At 49.1% G+C, this 20,523-nt stretch overlaps 1 protein-coding gene across 1 annotated transcript; it reads right to left on the bottom strand.

Moving 5' to 3' along the window:
* Positions 1 to 925: 925 nt before the first annotated feature.
* On the bottom strand, positions 926 to 20,516 carry RNF122 (ring finger protein 122). Its single transcript, XM_005563039.4, has 6 exons — positions 20,088 to 20,516; positions 12,094 to 12,250; positions 4,839 to 4,884; positions 4,538 to 4,579; positions 2,589 to 2,671; positions 926 to 2,035 (listed from the first exon to the last, which is right to left on the bottom strand). The coding sequence occupies exons 1-6, from the start codon at positions 20,110 to 20,112 to the stop codon at positions 1,921 to 1,923; spliced, it is 468 nt and encodes a 155-aa protein (XP_005563096.1). The 5' UTR covers positions 20,113 to 20,516; the 3' UTR covers positions 926 to 1,920.
* Between the last annotated feature and the right edge of the window lie 7 nt (positions 20,517 to 20,523).

A 20,523-nucleotide genomic window follows, 5' to 3' on the forward strand; every position in this document is an offset into this window, starting at 1 on the left:
GCCAACATGGTTAAACCCTGTCTCTACTAAATACACAAAAAATTAGCTGGGTGTAGTGGCACATGCCTGTAGTCCCAGCTACTCACGAGGCTAAGGCAGGAGAATCACTTGAAGCCAGGAGGTGGAGGCTGCAGTGAGCCGGGATTGCACCACTGCACTCCAGAGATTGTCACCACAAAACAAACAAAAAAGAGAGCTCAAAGCCTGTATGGTAGCAATCTAGACCTTTTTAGTTGTGACTAGTTGTGTTAAGGGCACTGACAATTGCTTGAATTACAAGTAGAATTCTTAGTTTCAAGTCTTAGTTGATGGAATGCTGTGATTGAAAATATCGACTTCCTTTAAAAATATGCTAGAAATGAGACAGAGCCTGGTTTAGCAAGGTCTTAATGTACCTTAGTGTTAATCCTAACATATATTGTTCAGCTAATAATCGAAGATCGATTTTTGTTCTTAAGGATTAGGAACTTTTAGGCTGAGTGCAGTGGCTCACACCTGTAATCCTAGTACTGTGGGTGGCTGAGGTGGGAGGATTGCTTGAGGCAAGGAGTTAAAGACCAGCCTGGGCAACACAGGGAGACCTAGTCTCTACAAAAAATTTTAGAAAATTAGCCAGGCATGTGGCACACGCCTGTGGTCCCAGCTATTTGGGAAGTTAGGTGGGAGAATCACTTGAGCCGGGGAGGTTGCAGTGATCTGTGATTATGCCACTACGCTCCAGCCTCGATGACAGAGTGAGACCTTGCCTCAAAAAGATAAAGAAATTTAAAAAGGATCAGGAACGTGTGTGTGTGTGTGTGTGTGTGTGTGTGTGTGTGTGTGTGTGTGTTTGATTTGGGTATGGAGAAGTGAGAAGAGGCAATTCGAGAACTTTTTTCCCTCTTTTGGCAGAAAAGGGCCAGGCAGCCACAACCACAAGCAAAAGTAGGTTAGAGAAACTTATTATTAAATTTATTTTTCTTTAAATATGTAACTTTCTTCCACCCTCACCCACTCCAGGGAGGAACAGAAAATCCCCACCCCCTTCCATTCTGGGGATTTCGTATCTAAAGCCTGAGCGGTGAGGATGAAGTATAAAAATACTATTTACAAAGGGAAGGAGGTATCTGTTGCTTAACCGTAGACACCCCCATCCCCACACCCCTTTTGATCCAAAAAAAAAAAAAAAAAAAAAGGCCCCTGGGAATCCATTTAAGCATAGAACTAGCCCTCCTCTAGAGGGGCCCGCAAACCTCAACAGAGAATAGGAAGCTCCGAGATTAACTGAGGAAGAGATTAAATGGATAGCACCGTGGGTCCTGGCAGGGGACGGGACCTCTCTTACCCTGGAGTCAGCCGGCGCCGGCCAGCCTTTGTTTCCATAGGTCCCATGTAAACATCGACATTTTCCTTTAGGTCCCTGCTCTTCTGTTTCATACAGAGCCTCCCTCGCCTCCCGTGGAGGTGCTTGGTTCCCTGATCTTTCCTTCCTTCCCTTCTAACCTTCCTCTGGAAGGAGTGGGAAGGGGAGGGAAGGTTGTAGAGAGGGCAGAGCCCATCTCATCCCTTCTGGATCAGGGCAGCTCATCCTCCTAAGGGGAGCCTTGAAAGAGGATGTTCTCCATGTTCTTGATCGGGGTGAATGCCTCCCCCCATTACAGGGACAAGGCAGGTAGATAGTCCAGTACCGGGAGACAGTGGTCTTGATGGGAGAGGCCACCAGCATGGAGTAGCAGGGAAGAAGGCTTCAGGAGGCAGGAAGTGGGGGCACGTCTGGCACTGGTCTCGAACTGAGGGTGGAAACCCAGCCCTAGACCACCCTTCCCATCACCGGGAAAGTGATCATCATCACCCTACAGTCCTGTTGGTTGGAGCTGTGCAGAGGGACCAGGCATCCATGAGGCAAGAGGTCTTCTCCAGGTCTCGGTGTAGTGGCAGCACTCACACCAGTTCATCCAATAGAATCCCAATGTTCTGCGTGGCCTCTGAGGGCCCAGCAATGGGCTTGTTACACATGGGGCAGACACAGCGAACTTCCAGCCATTTCACCAGACACCTGGGAACAAATGAAGAACGGTAATCTCTAACAAGATAGACCACACTGCTCCAGTTGTCTCTCGAAACAAGAATATCCCGTGGTGGCTCACACCTGTAATCCTAGCACTTTGGGAGGCCGAGGCAGGTGTATGACCTGAGGTCAGGAGTTCGAGACCAGCCTGGCCAACATGGTGAAACCCCATCTATACTAAAAATACAAAAATTAGCCAGGCATGGTGATGGGCACCTGTAATCCCAGCTACGTGGGAGGCTGAGGCAGGAGAATTGCTTGATCCTGGGAGGCAGAGGTTGCAGTGAGCTGAGATTGCACCACTGCACTCCAGCCTAGGCAACAAGAGCAAAACTCCATCTCAAAAAAAAAAAAAAAGAAGAAGAAGAATATCCCTATCCCTGTCCCAACCTAATCCCCCTGGGCTTTGCTCTGTGTTCACGCAGGACCAGGGACATCACTGGCAAGGGGTAAATAGAAAGTGGCAGAGACTGGAAGGTTCCAGAAGATGATCCCTGATTATTTCTCCTTTGACAGGCACCCTAGACACATTCCCACTTACTTCCGGTGAAAGGCGTGTTGGCACGGGAGCACGCCTAACTCATCCTTTCCCTTGAAGTCTTCCAGACAGACTGCGCAGGTCTGCTGTAGAGAGAAAGGAGCAGGCGTGTGAGGAAACTGGGGAAGCATCTCATTCATTCATCCCCAGACAAGAAAACTAAGCTCTAGCCCAGTCTGTTCTACGAGGCAGGGAAACTTTTTAGCCATCCTTTACAAAACTGTATTGATGGCATGGTAGTCATTAACCACATGTGGCTGTTTAAATTTAAATTAACCAAAATTAGATGAAATTATAAATTCAATCCCTCAGTTACACTCACCACATTTCAAGTGCTCAACAGCCACATGGTGCTAATGGTTTCCATATTGAATGGTGCGAATAAAGAACATTCTTATTATCACAGAAGTTTCCACTGCACTGGAAAGTACTGTCCTAGAGGAATGGTTTTCGGCCGGGCGCGGTGGCTCGCGCCTGTAATCCCAGCACTTCGAGAGGCCGAGGCGGGTGGATCATGAGGTCAGGAGATCGAGACCATACTGGTTAACATGGTGAAACCCTGTCTCTACTAAAAATACAAAAAATTAGCCGGGCATGGTGGCGGGAGCCTGTAGTCCCAGCTACTTGGGAAGCTGAGGCAGGAGAATGGCATGAACCTGGGAGACGGAGCTTGCAGTGAGCCGAGATCGCACCACTGCACTCCAGCCTGGGTGATAGAGCGAGACTCCATCTCAAAAAAAAAAAAAGAATGGTTTTCAATCCTTTCTTGCCCAACACATTTGGTGAGGTGGCACTTAATACCAACCAGAGGTAAGGGGGCATAGTATATGTGATCGGTTATGTTCTTTTTTTTTTTTTTTTGAGATGGAGTTTCACTCTTCTTGCCCAGGCTGGAGTGCAACGGTGCAATCTCGGCTCACCACAAACTCCACCTCCCAGGTTCAAGCAATTCTCCTGCCTCAGTCTCCCAAGCAGCTGGGGTTACAGGCATGCGCCACCACACCCAGCCAATTCTGTATTTTTAATATAGATGGGATTTCACCATGTTGGTCAGGCTGGTCTCGAACTCCTGACCTCAGGTGAGTCACCCACCTCGGCCTCCCAAAGTACTGGGATTACAGGCACGAGCCACCACGCCCAGCCCAGTGACAGTCCTTAAATCCAGACTTCCCACATCCCTACATATTAACTCCCTTGATCTCAGTTGAATTATTCTCCGAGAGAAGGGCTTGGGAAACATCTGCACTTGCTGAGGCGTAACAGATAAAATGAGGCCATGTCTAGGCGGTCTCATGTTTAGTGGAACTGTGATCCTCCCCGCTCCCAGACAACCACAAACATGCTCAGAGCAGGAGTGTCTGTGGTCATGATCAGGAGCCTTGGGAAATGGGTTAGGTGACCTTAGAGGCATAGGTAGGAAAGGAATAGGATATAACTAATTCCTCAAGTCAGAGTTGAGGGGACTCAAAGAATTGGTGTATGGGTGGGAGTCTGGTGGGAGAGAAATGGGAGAGCCATGGGAATCAACACACTAGTCAGATCTAGTCTGTTAAGATGGAGTATACACAAAGGTAAAAGGACCTCATTTTCTATGGTAACAACCAGGACATAGGGGCTGAACATAGGGAAAGTTAGCTGAATTCTGTCTATGGCATGAAAGGGTGTGACCATCCTCCTGGTAAAAATTATGCAGTGTGGGATTTCTGGGGCCGTGAGGCACTACTTATCTAAACCCTTCTGTGACCCCTTCATGCCTTCTGCCTGAGGCTGTTCCAGATGTAATCAATTCCACATGTTAATTACTTGCTGAGATGTGTCTATTATTTGGCCAAAGGAGATACAAAAGCATGCACTAAGCAGTTTTCTGAAAAGCGTCCAGGCTGAGAGCTGGAGCGAGGTGTGGTCTGCCTCACCTGCGGGGGCCCTCCTGCACACTCTCCTGGCACACTTACCCCATACAATTGTAACTTCTTGGCATCACCTCTAAGCACCACCTGAAAAGAAAGAGGAGGCATGATGTCCGAAGATAAACCAACCACTGGGGCCAGCCGGGTAGTATCAACCAATGAAGGGAGTCCCCTGGACTGCCTGGGGCAAGCCAGACTTTAGACACTGAAGGGGGTTAGCCTCAGGGAGGCCCAGAGGTGAGGCCAGGGGGATTCCTGCCCAGGAGAGCCTGAGCCTGCCCTCTTTGCCTCTTCCTATCAGGTCAGGCAGAGAAGGAAGCTTCTAGGGGAATACACAGCACTTTACCTCCTTATATCCGTATCGCTCACTCTGTGCCTGGTTCCGGAGTTTGCTGGGGGAAAGAGAAAAAAAATTGGAGAAAGCATGTTAAACAGAACGATTCAAAGCAGGAGAGGCTGGTTGGCTGCTTGGGCATTCTTCCGAGGGCAGGGAGGGGTGCTTGTCCCATACACACCACAGGGCATACTTTGGACCTATGCAGGCCAACAAGGGTTGATGAAGGACTAAGACTCTTACTCGGGTTTAACAGCCTCAAAATTCACCACCAGGTCTCATACACAGATTGGAGGACCCTCCAGCACAGCACCCCCAAATAGCTCATTCACTCACCCTGCCTTTTTCTGGTTGGCAAATTCCTTCAGTCACCCAAACTGTATAGAAATCAACACTGTGTTTACTGAGTGTGCAGCAGTTAGACAGATAAGCATAAAAGGGTTATTTCTGTTAAGCCAGGATAGCAGGATAAATAAGTCTCTGTTGACCCTGGGGAATTTTCCACACGGAGAACCTAACTATTCTGGAACCAAAGCACACTCTTCCCTTCACTGTGCCAGACAACACAGACGATGCCTCCTTTGTTTTCTGCTTTTCATTTTAAGCTGGTGGCCTGCATACGGGCTGACTCTCAATGGCCAAAACATGGCATGCCATTTCTAATGGCAATAGCATAATATAATGGTTATGAAGCACTTGCTATGTGTCGCTGGGACACTTAGCATATTCATATATGTTCTAATGATTTCACACTCTAAGAGTGAGATACCTTCGCTTTTACAGGTAAGAAAAATAAAGCCTGGCTGGGTGCGGTGGCTCATGCCTGTAATCACAGCACTTTGGGAGGCCAAGGCAGGTGGATCACTTGAGGTCAGGAGTTCAAGACCAGTCTGGCCAACATGGTGAAACCCCATCTCTACTAAAAATACAAAATGAGCCGGGCGTGGTGGTGCATGCCTGTAATCCCAGCTACTCGGGAGACTGAGGCAGGAGAATAGCTTGAACCCGGGAGACGGAGGTTGCAGTGAGCTGAGACTGCGCCATTGCATTCCAGCCTGGTCAACAAGAGTGAAACTCTGTCTCAAAAAAAATAAAAAAAGAAAAAGAAAAATGAAGCTCAAAGAAGTGAATTTATTTGCCCAAACATCACAGAGCTAATTGGTAGCAGAGTCTGGATGTGAATCAAAGTTGGTGTGATGACAGAGTCCAAGCTCTTTACCATAAAATGTGGTCTGTTCCCCAATGAGGTGGAATACATCATAGTCCTGAGAATCTGATCTGGTCCTGGGACACACCCTACCTTTTATTAAGTTTACAACTCTGAATGGCTTGCCGTGTAAATGGCCGAGACCGTAATTATACACTGGCTTTGGTGCCATATTATTTTCAAGGAAGGGGTGGAGGATCTTCCATGCTGAACTCTGCGGGTAGCTTTAGAAGGCCTCCTGTATGTGGGTTGGGTGGGATGGCTCATGCCTGTAATCCCAGCATTTTGGGAGGCTGAGGTGGGCGGATTGCTTGAGCTCAGGAGTTTGAGACCAGCCTGGGCAACATGGCAAAACCCCATCTCTACAAAATATACAAAAATTCATAGGGCAATTCACACGGCATGGTGGCATGCACCTGTAATCCCAGCTAGCTGGGGGCTGAGGCATGAGAATCTCTTGAACCCAGGAGGCGAAGGTTGCAGTTAGCAGAGATCGCACCACTGCACTCCAGCCTGGATGACGAGCAAGACCCTGTCTCAAAAAAAAAAAAAAAAAAAAAAAGCCTCCTGTATGTGTGCTATGGGGGAACCTTATGGGCCTTTTCCTGGTGATCACTTCTTAACACAGTCCTGGGTTATGTGGAAGGAAACATAGAAACCCAGCAAGCCAGGAGAAGCAGGAAACTTCAGTCTAAGGACCAAATCTAGCTCACTACTTGTTTTTGCAGGGTCCACAGGCTAAGAGTGGTTTTTATTCTTAAATGGCTGAAAACAGAAATAAAGAATAATGCCACGTCAGGCAGATTGCTTGAGGCCAGGAGCTTTGAGGCCAGGAGCTTGAGACCAGCCTGGGTGATACACAGAGAACTTGTCTCTTCAAAAATAAATAAACAAAAGAAAATTAGCCGGGTATGGTGGTGCATGTCTGTAGTCCTGGCTACTTGTGGGGGCTGAGGCAGAAGGGTCACTTGAGCCCAAGAGTTCAGAGGTTACAATGAGCTAGGATTGTCCCCACTGAACTCCAGGCTGGACAACTGAGTGAGATGCTGTCAGAAAAAATTTTTTAAATAAATAAACAAATGAGTGGATAGAGGGATGGCTGACCCAAGTCAAAAAAAGGGAGGCTCCAATCACAAAGAGCCCCAGTGGAAGGGGGTGTGGTGAGAAGCTGAAGCTGCTGCCTGGGTGATGGAAAAGGCAGAAGATGGGGGCAGAGCCAGGCCCGCAACACAGTGCAGGGCAGATAAGATCAGGCTGCCAGCCTCCTCCGTTGTTCCTGATGGGAAGTCAGGTGACCTGGCGAGGTTCATGCTCCTGGAGCCTCTTGAGAGTTCCAGTCCAAGTGGACTCATGCCACAGGCCTGGGCGCTAGGGCAGCACATCCACCATCCCCTCCCCTCCCACTTCTCCCAACAATATCCTTTCTGCTTAATGCAGGGCTGGGCTAAAGGCCTAAGCAAGGCTCCCACTGTCCCATCCTTCACTTTGCAGATAGCTTCTTGGTCCAGAAAAGGTCTTTGTACATACACATGTGTCTCTGTCCCAATTTCCAAATGAGCAGGGCAGGACATACCCAATGCTTAGGTGGCTACTGTTGTTTGACTGACACTGGGTTCAGCTGAGGTGGAAAGGAAGTGTTCCCATGGACAGGGAGCTCAGAGCCGCCTTGAGGGAGAAAGACACTGTTGCTCTGTTATGAGGTACGTGCAGAGTAAATAAGGAAGTGGTGAAAAGCCTGTGTTTTTAACTGGGGAATGAGGGACTGCTATGCATCTTTGAGGCACTAATGTCTCACCTGCAACGTGGCTATACTTATGTAGTAGACGCTGTCTTTTTCTGTTTTCTGTACCCCAGGCACCTAGAATACCACTTCTCCACCCCTCATGCCTCTTGTCTGGCTGAATCCTTTAGTGGTTTTGCCCAGGGATCCTCCAAAACTCAGAACAGGGAAGCTTCAGAGCTGCCACCTCATCCTGCATGTAGATTTCAGCTCAGAAAGAATGAGATCATGATGAAATGTGGCCGAAAAGCTTGCAAGGAAAATAGAGTAAAAAGCAAAAACCCTGGGCAATCCCAGCTGGGGGCCTAGTACCAACCAGTCTGGACAGGTGGCCTTCTCAGCTGTTGGGTGAGCACAGCAACTAAAAATACCCTGATTTCAATGAGACCATTTCTAGCCGCTGCCAGTGGCTCTCCCTTTCCTCTTTTCCCTTTTAGAACAAACAATGCATCCAGGTCCTGAAAATAATGTTTCCCTTCCTGCCTATTTGTACTTCCCCGGCCCCTCCATTCCTGTGTAGGGCAGAGGTCAGCTCTGAGAGAGGGGGAAGAATGAGCGAGGGGCTGGCCTCGGCTGCTGAGCTCACCAGGTCAGGAGCAGTGGGGCCTATTTTGGCTGAGGAGGAAACCGAGAAGCAGGGAGAGGAAGTGGTGGTTTCTGCGCCTGTGTGTCTTTCTATATATAGACATTCACAGGCTACCACGTACCAGTGAGCCTCTGGGACTGTGAAACTTCAGGGTCAGCAGGCTTCAGGCAGGCTACAGAACAGGGCAGGGTGACGCAGGAGCAGATTACTGAAGGAACAGGTGGTGCTGAGTAGCACCACAGTGGGGGCAGCTTTTAGCATCATGTGGTTACTGTTCTGTTTTGTGTGTGTGTGGTTTTTTTTTTTTTAGTTTCACTCTTGTTGCCGGAGTGCAATGGCATGATCTTAGCTCACTGCAACCTCCACTTCCCGGGTTCAAGCGATTCTCCTGCCTCAGCCTCCCAAGTAGCTGGGATTATAGGCGCCTGCCACCGCAGCCAGCTAATTTTTGTATTTTTAGTACAGACGGGGTTTCACCATGTTGGTCAGGCCAGTCTCAAACTCCTGACCTCAGGTGATCCACCTGCCTCAGCCTCCCAAAATGCTGGGATTACAGGCGTGAGCCACCATGCCCGGCCCTGTTCTGTTCTTTGACTATAGCCAAAGAAAAAGAAATCAGCAATCCACAGCTCTCCAGCCTGTCCTTCTGTGAGAACTGACCCTGACCTGCAAGAGGGTGGCTGTGGAGCCTACAGCAACTCCTCTACTTCAAGGAATACGACTCAAAAGGCAAACACTTGGAAGGACTCAGCAAGACCCTAGCTCACCGCTACCAGACTTGTCCACCTCTGTGTCTTCCTCTGTGTATCACCTTGGGCAGATCCTAAACTGTCTGGGCATGAAGTTCCTCATTTATAAAGTGGGCTAATACCCAAACTGAGGATTAAGTGAGCTAAATGGTTTATAAAATGGTGACCACAGTGCCTGGCCTATGGAAAGTCCTTGGTACAGAGTGGCTAACGGCCAGGCACTGTGGCTCACGCCTGTAATCCCAGCACTTTGGGAGGCTGAGGCAGGCAGATGGCTTGAACTCAGGAGTTTGAGATCACGTTGGGTGACGTGGTGAAACCTCATCGCTACAAAAAAAATCAAAAAATGATCTCCAAAAAATCAAAACATTAGTCGGGCATGGTGGCACACGCCTGTACTTGGGAGACTGAGTTGGGAGGATGGCTTGGGCCCGGGAGGTGGAGGTTGCAGTGGGCCGAGATCTCACAACTGTGCTCCAGCCTGAGCGACAGAGCAAGACCTTGTCTCAAAAAAAAAAAAAAAAAAAGAGAAAACCTAAGGTCGCACCTATTATTGGTTGATTTAGGAAATGAACCCTGGTCACCCACTTCCTAGCCCACAGTAGTTTTCTCTAGGTCATTTTTGTAGAGATGGAGTTTTGTTCCCCAGGCTGGTTTCAAACTCCTGGACTCAAGTGACTCTCCTGACTTGACCTCCCAAAGTGCTACAATTACAGGCAAGGGCATGGTGCCTGGCCTAGATGGTCTCTTGAAGCCCTTTGCTGCTTGGCATATGTATGCCTCTGTGTGTGCGTGTGTGGTGGGCAAGGAGAGCAGGGAGGAAAGGGAACAAACAGAGTTGGTTTTACAAACCCCTGTCAGCCTCATCATAAAGAAATCTTTGGTATTTGGTATATCTTCATCCTCTGTCTCCAGGATTTACGTGTGAATTGCTTAACATGGGGGTGCAGGAGTTGGGAGGCTGGTGGTCGGGAAGAATTTGAGGAAAAAAACAGCCTTCAGGGAAGGGGAGGAGACACGAAGAGAAAAGAGATACCAGAAATCTACCCTTACCTCCACTTAATGGTTAGATGTAATCTTCAGACCCAATTGTACAAGAGGGAAGATAAACCAGTATCTCCTCTGCATAGATTTTTACATGGAAAATTCCAGTTTCAGGGACCTATGTGAAAAGTTCTGAGAAAGAACAGGTCCAAGGTAGCACCTGGGAGTGGTGGGGAGATGTGCCTGACGGCACTTCCCCTTCTTAGAGGGAGCTCTTCCAGCCTTGGGGAAGATGGACTAGTACCTGCCTCTCTTGTAGCTGCCTTCCAGCAAAGCACTCAAACCCAGACGGGCATTTTAGGAATAAAGCCAGCAAAGCCTTTTCCTTAATCTTAATTTAATCTTCTTAAATTATTTGACCCGTCACCAGCCCAGACCCCAGCTGATGTCTACCCAAGCATCTGGTAATGTGTGGGTGGCGGGGGAGACAGCTGATGGCCACAATGGCCCTAAAGACTACTACCATGCCCTACTGGCCAGGGATGTTCAATATTCTCCAAGGCACAGAAGAGTCCCACACAATGAGGAATTGTCAATGCCAACAGTAAACCCCAGTCAGAAACACTACTACTTTGATTCCCATTCGAAATACCAGTCATGCTCAACATTTTTTATAGAAAACAGCCACCAGAGGCTAAGCACGAGGGTTCATGCCTGTAATCCCAGCACTTTAGGAGGCCGAGGCGGGTAGATGACTTGGACTTGAGGTCAGGAGTTTGAGACAAGACTGGCCAATATGGCAAAACCCCGTCTCTACTAAAAATAAAAATTAGCTAGGCATGCACCCGTAATTCCAGCTCTTAGGGAGGCTGAGGCAGGAGAATCGCTTTAACCCAGGAGGTAGGGGTTGCAGTGAGCCAAGACTGTGCCACTGCACTCCAGCCTGGGTGATGAAGTGAGACACCATCTCAAAAAAAAAAAAAAAAAAAAAAAAAAAAAACCAGCCACCAGTTCCCAAGTCCTTCAGCAGGAGACAGAAAAAGCGTTCCTGGAGGGTGAAGAGCCCTGCCAAACTCCAGGTCTTCCTCTGGATCTCTAAGCAATTAAGAACAAATGATAGTTCTTTAGGTTTGTTTTGGTTTTATTTTTTTCCACTCTCAAAAATACGAGCTTATAAGGCAGAATAAGCAAGTAGCTCTGGCTGGGTGTGGTGGCTCATGCCTGTCATCTCAGCACTTTGGGAGGCTGAGGTGGGTGGATCACTTGAGGTCAGGAGTTCGAGACCAGCCTGGTCAACATGGTGAAACCCCATCTCTACTAAATATACAAAAATTAGCCAGACATGATGGCGTGTGCCTGTAATCCCAGCTACTTGGGAGGCTGAGGCAGGAGAATTGCTTGAACCCAGGAGTTGGAGGTTGCGGTAAGCTGAGATCATACTACTGCACTCCAGCCTGAGCATCTCAAAAAAACAAAACAAAACAAAAACCAAGTAGCTCTCTAGACACTGGCTTGCTTCCTAATATTAGTATCTGGAGGGCTAACAACAGGTCCCAGGAGGGCAAAGGAACATGATGCTGGCATAACTGATGCCCACCTGTTCCTGACCACCCAAAGGGCATGAGTAGGAATAGAGACAGACGGACAAGGAAAGGACTGCTAACTTTATGACTCAGTCACACAGAAATTCTAGGCAACCTTAGAATAACTGGCGAGGTGGTGGGATGCAGCCCAACCCATGGTGACCTTATATGCTCAGGAACAACTTGATAGGCTGATGTAAATAGAAACACCAGACCCTCAGGGACCTAGAGAAAAGCAGGCTCAGCCATGTCCTCAAAGCGGTGCCTCCAGTATAAGACTGGTGACTCTGCTGTGGGATCCTCGCTCAGCTTACCCCACAGCCCTGGTCTCCTCCCTCCTGCTGGACTCCCACCCCGCTCAGCCAGGGATCCACGTACCTGATAAAATAGCAGCAGAAGATAAGGCTGAGCATGAAGACAAAAATGCCCGTGCCGAAGATAACCATATAGATGTTGAGCGGAAGGTCTTGGAAACTGATGGGTGGCATGGAGCAGGACTTGTTGGTGCTAACCAGTCCCAGGCCACAGAAACACCCTGCAAAGGGAGAGGAAAAAAAAAATCATTAGGGTTGGAAATTTACTGCTGGGCTGATGGCACTGTGTCAGCAGGATAGAAATAATTGGCAGGCTCTGCGCACCTAAGCCTCAGATTCAGTGGCTCCAGTTTTATATCCTAGTTCTAACACTTACTAGCTATGTAATATTGAGTAAATCTGATCTACAAAATTGAATACTATCCAAAATACTTAAAACAATATCCCCATCTAAGAAATAATAAATTCAGGCAAGCTGGGTGCAATGGCTCACGCCTGTAATCCCAGTACTTTGGAGAGGCTGAGGCAGGTGATCTCTCGAGGCCAAGACTTCAAGACCAGCCTGGGCAACACACAAGACCCCATCTCTACAAAAAATAATAGAAAAATTAGCTGGGCATGGTAGCGCATGTACTACCATGTAGTCCCAGCTACTCAGGAAGCTGAGGTGGGAGGATCACTTGAGCCCAGGAGTACAAGGCTGCAATGATCGGTGATTACACCACTGCACACCAGCCTGGGTGACAGCGTGAGACCCAATCTCTATTAAAAAAAAAAAAAAAAAGAATTTAGGCAATGAGCAGAAACTGGAGAACTTAATTCTATCAGGTCAGAACCCATATAGCCTTAGCTGAGAAATTATTATTTGGGTTCTAACTCCCCGCTCCCTAGCTAGCCATATGACCTTTAAGAAGTTACCTCTAAGCTTCACTTTGTTATATAAAAACAAGCAAAATAGAGAGAGGACTAAAAATGAGTGTGTAAGAAATATGCTTTGTAAATTGCAAAGGACAATTGCAAAGGTCATTTGTCATTATTAAGCCACCTGCTCCAGAAGACAAGCTGTGCCAGGACTAGAATAGAAATTGTTCACTCCAAGTCCTGGGCCAGCATTCCAGAAAGTGGCGATGGGGGTGGGGAGGAGGTTGCAACTTCCCTTACTGTGGTCACCTTCCCTCTTTCTACTCAAAGCCTCAATGTGCGGTCCCAATGGCAACAGCATCCTCTGGGAGCTTTTTAGAAACGTACACTCTTGGGTCCATCCCGGCCTACATGAATCAGGACCTATGCTTTTTTTTTTTTGAAACAGAGTCTCGCTCTGCTGCCCAGGCTGGAGGGCAGTGGTGCGATCTCGGCTCACTGCAACCCCTGCCTCCCAGGTTCAAGAATCCTAGATTCTCCCGCCTCAGCCTCCCGAGTAGCTGGGATTATAGGCGCATGCCACCATGCCTGGCTAATTTTTGAATTTTTAGTAGAGATGGGGTTTCACCATGTTGCCCAGGCTGGTCTTGAACTCTTGACCTCAGGCGATCCACCCACCTTGGACTCCCAAGGTGCTGGGATTACAGGCATGTGCCACGGCACTCAGCCAGGACCTACGTTTTAACAAGTTCCTCAGGTGATTCCCCTGCACATTCAGTTTGAAAAGCACTGGCCAGCCACTATATGCGTCCCTTCTCACAGGACTCAGGGATAAATACTGACTGGCCTACCCATCATGATAGTCACTTCTCCCTTTCCCCCTTGCCAGTATTTTATGTTCAGGTGGGTATGTGACCAGGTTCTGAGCAAAGAAACAAAGAGATCTGCTGGAAAAGGAACTTCGTTTGTTTTTGGAGACGAGGTCTCACTCTGTCCCTGCAGGCTGGAGCTCAGAGGTATAAACATGCCTCACTGTAGCCTCCAAGTCCTGGCCTCAACGAGATTCTCCTGCCTCAGCCCCACAAAGTGCTGGGACTATAGGCATGAACCTATAGTCATAGCGGGGGGCCGGGTGGGATCATGTCTCTCAGAGACACCTAGAATTGTGATAGCCAAGCTATAGCTGGAAAGAGAGCAGCCCAGTAGAAAGTCAAATGACTTGACCAGGCGTGGTGGCTGGTGGCTCACGCCTGTAATCCCAGTACTTTGGGAGCCCGAGGCGGGTGGATGGCTTGAGGTCAGGAGTTTGAGATCAGCCTGGCCAACATGGTGAAACCCCATCTCTATTAAAAAATTAGCTGGGCATGGTTGCACACATCTGTAATCCCAGCTAATCCGGAGGCTGAGGCAGGAGAATCACTTGAACCTGGGAGGCAGAGGATGCAAGCGAGCCGACATCATGCCACTGTACTTCAGCCTGGGAGACAGGGAAAGACTCCATCTAAAAAAAAAAAAAAAGTAAAGTAAAATGGCTGAGGATGGCAGAAGGGAAAGGGAAAGAGAGGAGTCCTTGATGAATGAGAGAGCTGGAATTTGCTGTCCATTGCTACATCCTAAGCATATTCTCATGCTATCAATTTAATCTTTGTACTGCCACAGTAAAGGTTACTTCCCCCACCAATGGGAAAAAGACTCAATCATTTAGTAACCTGCCCACAGTCAAATAGCTAGGAAAGCCCAGCTCCAAAGCGTTCTCTGTACCCAGGCCTTGGGTTCCAGGCACTTTCCTGACATCTTGGAGCCAGATGCATTCACATGCCACAGAATTCTATACGCTAACGACCAGTGCTACCACAACTCAGCAGAACGCTGGCTTGAAAGACTGGAAGCCAACTTGGACATCAGTCCTCTTCATCCCTTACTGGTGAGTATACAACGAGCCTCCATTCAAACCTCTTTCAGACTGTGTCCAATTCTACTGCCACAGCCCTATTGCAAACACTCATCACCTCCTACTGTTTCCTAGTTGATGTCATCCCTGTTTCTAGTTCCTTCTCTCATTTACCCCACACGCCTGACACATCCTCCTAGTTGCTTTTTTTTTTCTTCTTCATTTTTTCTTTGGAAAGAGTCTTGCACTGTATCACCCAGGCTAGAGTGCAGTGGCACTATCTTGGCTCACTGTAACCTCCGCCTCCTGGGTTCAAGCAATCCTTCTACCTCAGCCTCCTGAGTAGCTAGGACTACAGGTGTACACCACCACACCTGGCTAGTTTTTGTATTTTTAGTAGAGACTGGGTTTCACCATGTTGTACAGGCTAGTCTTGAATACCTGACCTCAAGTGATCCACTCGTCTCGGCCTCCCAAGAAAGTGCTGGGATTACAGTGCATGAGCCACTGTGCCCCGCCCCCTCCTAGTCGTTTTGATCTTGTATTTTCCAAACTCATGACTGGCTTCAAGTCCTCCTAAAACATTCACCCTGTCCCTTCACAACTTCCTACTTAAAAGTTCTCAAATACTATCCCACGTGGGTCAGTCTTTTTCACTATTTCTTGTCCCACCTTGTCCTTACCTGCTTCCCTTTGTTCACACAGCTTTCCCTGCCTGAAACGCTCTCTCTGAGGCCCATCAAGCCTGTGATAGTCCAATAACCTCTCTTCCTTGAACTCTACAGCACTCATGACCTCCATCATTTGTTCTGGCCCCTGCTCACTCAGTAACTGTCTTACATCATTCAGTTACTGTAACTCAAATGTGCACTAATCATTGATTATATGATAAGTACCATTATAAGAAAGCAGAGACTGGGTGTGGTGGCTCACACCTGTAACTCCAGCACTTTGGGAGGCTGAGGCAGGAGGACCGCATGAGGCCAGAAGTTCAAGACTAACCTAGGCAACACAGTAAGACCCCACCTCTACAAATAATAATAATGATAAATTAGCTGAGTGTGGTGGTAAGTGCCTGTAATCCCAGCTACTCGGGAGGCTGAGATGGGAGAATCACTCGAGTCTGAAAGGTCGAGGCTGCAGTGAGCCACGATTGCACCATTGCAGTTAGCATGGGCCATAGAGTAAGACCTTGTCTCAAAAAAAAAAAAAGAAAAAAAAAGGACAGAAGAATGATTAGATGATCTTACCACATAGGAAAAAAAGACACAAAGATTTTCACCATAGAAAGTGAGGCTCAGGCCAGGCGTGGTGGCTCACGCCTGTAATCACAGCACTTTGGGAGGCCGAGGTGGGCAGGTCACCTGAGGTCGGGAGTTCGAGACCAACCTGGCTAATATTGTGAAACCCTATCTCTACTAAAATACAAAAATTAGCTGGGTGTGGTGTCTGGCGTCCGTAATCGCAACTACTCGGGAGGCTGAGGCAGGAGAACTGCTTCAACCTGGGAAGCGAAGGTTGCAGTAAGCCAAGATCGTGCCACTGCACTCTAGTCTGGGCAACAGAGACTCCCATCTCAAAAAAAAAAAAAAAAAAAAAAAAAAAAAACCTGGGCATGGTGGTGCACGCCTGTAGTCCCAGCTACTTGAGAGGCTGAGGCAGGAGAATCAGTTGAACCTGGGAGGCAGAGGCTGCAGTGAGCTGAGATTGTACCACTGCACCCCACGCTGGGCGACAGAGCGAGACTCCATCTCAAGAAAAATAAAAAAAAGCCTGAACCTCCTAGGTTTGCTGACTCCAACTTGGACTTTTGTATATTCTCCAGTGTCTGGACTAGCCTAGAGTTTGGCTTGTTCTCAATAACTAGTTAACAGATAAATAATTCCCCATTTGCTTAAAATAACCTGGTCCCCTTGGCAAAACCTCCCACTTCAAAGCAGCAGGACTGATGTTTGGGAAAACTGCCCAGAAACTGCCCTCCGCTAATGGATCACCAGTCAACCAGCAAGTATGATTGAGGGCTTGCTTTATGCACTGACCTACACATTGTGGGAAAACAGAAAGTAAAAGTTCTTGTTCTGAAAGACTTTTTGATTAAGTTGAAATGAAAGAAATAATTAGCTACTAAACTTTGCTGTGCCCAACAGGAAGTCCCTTGTGTCTAGGCTCCAGCAGCGGTTAGAGAGAAAATGGTTTTCACCACCACTCCCACCCAAATATTTACTTTCTGTGGGTCAAAGAAGAACAATTTTCCATGAGGACATCATGGCAGACTGGCTAGAGTGACAAACTTCAGTCTATGCTGGAAAAGGGCCTTAGGACTTCCCTTCCAACGAGACCTGGTGCTCCCAGCTGTCTTCTCACCTCCTTCCTCAGCAGTATTTGATGTTACAAGATGGTCTAAACCCCTATCTGCCTTAGTTCTTCCAGGCACCATTTATGAGCTGAAACCTCCTTTGGTTTCCAGTTCTGAGAACTTGCAGAACCTGGTCAGAGCTATTACAGAGGATATCTGTGCACTCCACAAGCACGATGGCCCCCCATAAGTCTTCTGATCAGTTTATCCCCACCATCTTATCCCGTCTGATAAAGGCTTCCACTTTATCTCCCCACTGATTGAATCAGTGAGCTTGGTATTTTACATGTTAAAGAGGTTGGTGGGAAGAGCGTAGTCAAGAGGAGATGGTTCATTTGCTTGTGTTACTATTAAAGAAACGGCAAAATAGTCTCTTGGTCAAAAGCTGACATTGCAGTAAGGTTTTTCTTTAAAACTATATAAGGACAGAGAATACCAGCCCCAGAAAAGAGGGACTCCAGGTAGTTTCTGAAGGCGTGGGGGAGGGGTTGCTTCTTCACTGGAGTCAAAGGACAGGATCTCTCAGTCACTTTTCTAAGAAGTGCAAAGAGGGCCAGACGAGGTGGCTCCTGCATGTAATTCTGGCATTTTGAGAGTCTGGTGTGAGGATTGCTTGAGCCCAGGAGCTAAAGACCAGCATAGGCAATGTAGTGAAACCCTATCAGTAAAAGTAAATTAATTAATTAAAAATTAGCCAGTAGCCAGGTGTGGTGGCACACACCTATGGTCACAGCTATGCTGGAAGGCTAAGGCAGGAAGATCCCCTGAGCCTGGGAGTGGCAGGCTGCAGTGAGCCATGATCATGCCACTGCACTCCAGCATGGTTGTCAGAGTGAGACCTTCTCTCAAAAAACATTAAAATGGGCTGGGCACGGTGGCTCATACCTGTAACCCCAGCACTTTGGGAGGCTGAGGCGGGTAGATCACCTGAGGTCAAAAGTTCAAGACCAGCCTGACCAACATGGAGAAATCCCGTCTCTACTAAAAATACAAAATTAGCCGGCTGTGGTGGTACACGCCTGTAATCCCAGCTACTCGGGAAGCTGAGGCAGGAGAATCACTTGAACCTGGGAGGTGGAGGTTGTGGTGAACGGAGATCGAACCATTGCACTCCAGCCTGGACAAGAGTGAAACTCCATCTCAAGAAAAAAAAAAAAAAAAAAAGCAGCAAGTCTAAAATCTGATATGAAAGGGGGCTGCCCAGAAAGGGCAGTGTTACTAACAGCTGCCTCGTTTCTCCCTAAGTCTCTGTTCCATTGTCTCCGCCAACCTATGAAAGCGTTGACATCAGAATGTCTCATCTCATCTGGCAGGCTGGGAGCAGGAATGACGTCAGACAAGGGCTGGCCAAGAAAGACCAGGGGATCTGGGAACTGCTTCTCTTTCCCAGCCAACGGGAATCTTTCCCAGATGCTAGGATGCACGGGCCTTTCTCAACCCCCATCCTCTGCCCCCTCTCCCACAAAACCGCCTATCACATACGGCTTGGTTCATTTTCAGGAAATGAGATCTGATCAGCAAAAGAAGGAAGGCGGGGTAGGGGGACGTGGGGTATACATGCTACCCAAACCATGCCTTAAAACAAAGCCTCTTGACATAATTAATCCAAGATCTGGCAGAAGTACTCTCAAGAATGACTTTTTTTCCCTTGTAACTAGCTCGCTTGCCATACTGAGAGATAAGACCAGCTGCTTCCCATCTCTCTCTCCCAGAAACTCTCCAAGCATCGGAACAACGCGGTCAAGAGTGGGACCCCAGGGAGGCTGGAGGGGGTGGGGTGGGGGGCGATTAGTATCCAAGGTTTTGAAGTGTCCCGCTCGGCAACACCTACATTTGGGTAGCTGGCTGAGGAATCAGACTCCAGCCTAACCCAGTATCACCTGAACCTCCAAAAAGCCTCAGGTGAAATGAACTAACTTAGAAGCGTCACCCAGGCCTGGGGAGAAATGGGGCTAGGGGTTGTCGGGTCTGGAGGTGCGGCCTTCACTTGGGCTCAGGAGCAGACACCCCAATCCGGCTTTGGGGCCAGAAAGCACGGCTCCCGCCAGGCCAGCCTGGCATCCCAGGGACAGCCGGGAGCGGAGCTCTCTGCAAGGGTTTATCAACTCAGGAAAACGGCTTTTTTTTTTTTAAATGTAGTTTCATTCTTGTTGCCCAGGCTGGAGTGTAATGGCACGATCCTGGCTCACTGCAACCTCCACCTCCGGGGTTCAAGCGATTCTCCTGCCTCAGCCTCCCAAGGGATTACAGGCATGCGCTACCACGCCCAGCTAATTTTGTATTTTTAGTAGCGACGGAGTTTCTACATGTTGGTTAGGCTGGTCTCGAACTCCGACCTCAGGTGATCCGCCCGCCTCGGCCTCCCAAAGTGCTGGGATTACGGGCGTGAGCCACCGCGCCCGGCCGAAAGCGACTCTTTAATTCAGTCTTCCACAGGCACTAAGCCACGCCAGCAGCCCATGGGAAACTAACAAAGCCAGAGGAAGCCACCCCCGCGCCCCGTCCCGCACGCTGCACGGTATACATATTTACAATAGCCTGCAAAGTTTCAGGCCGGGAACTTGAGCTCCCTCTAGGAGATCCCAGCCCGAGCGCGGATTTAATTCTCCTCCAACAACCACAACAAAGAACAGAGTTTGAGCGCACAAAGGCAGGGGATGGGGGTAGAAGAGCGGGGCCGCCACACAAAGGCCGGGAACCCCTCGGCTCCCACGCCCCTGGCCCGCCGCCCGTCCGGAGGCCCCTTCCAGGCCCTGGAGTGAAACCTGGATAGTTTCAAATTCCGCGCTGTGCAGAACAGAGTGGGGCGCCAGGACGCCTTCTCGACCGTCCCATTTCAGGAGAAACTTGGTTCCCGAGGGAGGACCAGCGCGCTGCTGTCCGACCTTGCGCCTCGCGCCGCGGCTTCCACCAGCCCCACGTAGGCTGGGCCCTCGCCCTGGGGACTCACCGTTACACCACTGGAATGGGTGCATCAATGAAGTCGCGGTTGGCTTCCTAGGGCGAACGGACGCAGGCGGGGTGCCAGGAAGGCGGGGTGGGAGCACTAGTGGCGTGAGGGGCCGCAGGCGGGGTCGGGGCAGCGCGCTGCAGCCGCCCTGCTGGAGAAGTCGAACTCCCTCCGGAGTGGGGGGCTTTGGCGAGGCCGGTGTTCAGCCCAACAAAGAGGGACGAGGAGGAAACAAACAAAGTCCCGCGGAGCAGAGTCGCACGGAGCGCACGCGCCAAGGGCCCCTGGCTGGGGGAATGTGGGGCACCGCGGGGCGGGGGTGCCCGGGCGGCAGAAGCCCTCGGCCGGGGGAGGAGGGAAAACCTTTGCCGGAGGTACAGCTCGGGTTCAGTAGCGCGGAGGTGAGCTGGCTGGGGTTCCGAAAATGACACCCGGC

This window comes from Macaca fascicularis, chromosome 8, assembly GCF_037993035.2.
Source record: "Macaca fascicularis isolate 582-1 chromosome 8, T2T-MFA8v1.1".
NCBI classification, from domain to species: Eukaryota; Metazoa; Chordata; class Mammalia; order Primates; family Cercopithecidae; genus Macaca; species Macaca fascicularis.

Excerpts from the sequence above, each read along its gene's own strand:
- RNF122 (XM_005563039.4), bottom strand. The coding sequence starts at position 20,112 with ATGCACCCATTCCAGTGGTGTAACG. Across the intron at positions 12,251-20,087 it reads CCCATTCCAGTGGTGTAACG|GGTGTTTCTGTGGCCTGGGA; the intron begins GTGAGTCCCCAG and ends CTCCCTTTGCAG. Across the intron at positions 4,885-12,093 it reads TTCTGCTGCTATTTTATCAG|CAAACTCCGGAACCAGGCAC; the intron begins GTACGTGGATCC and ends TCTTTCCCCCAG.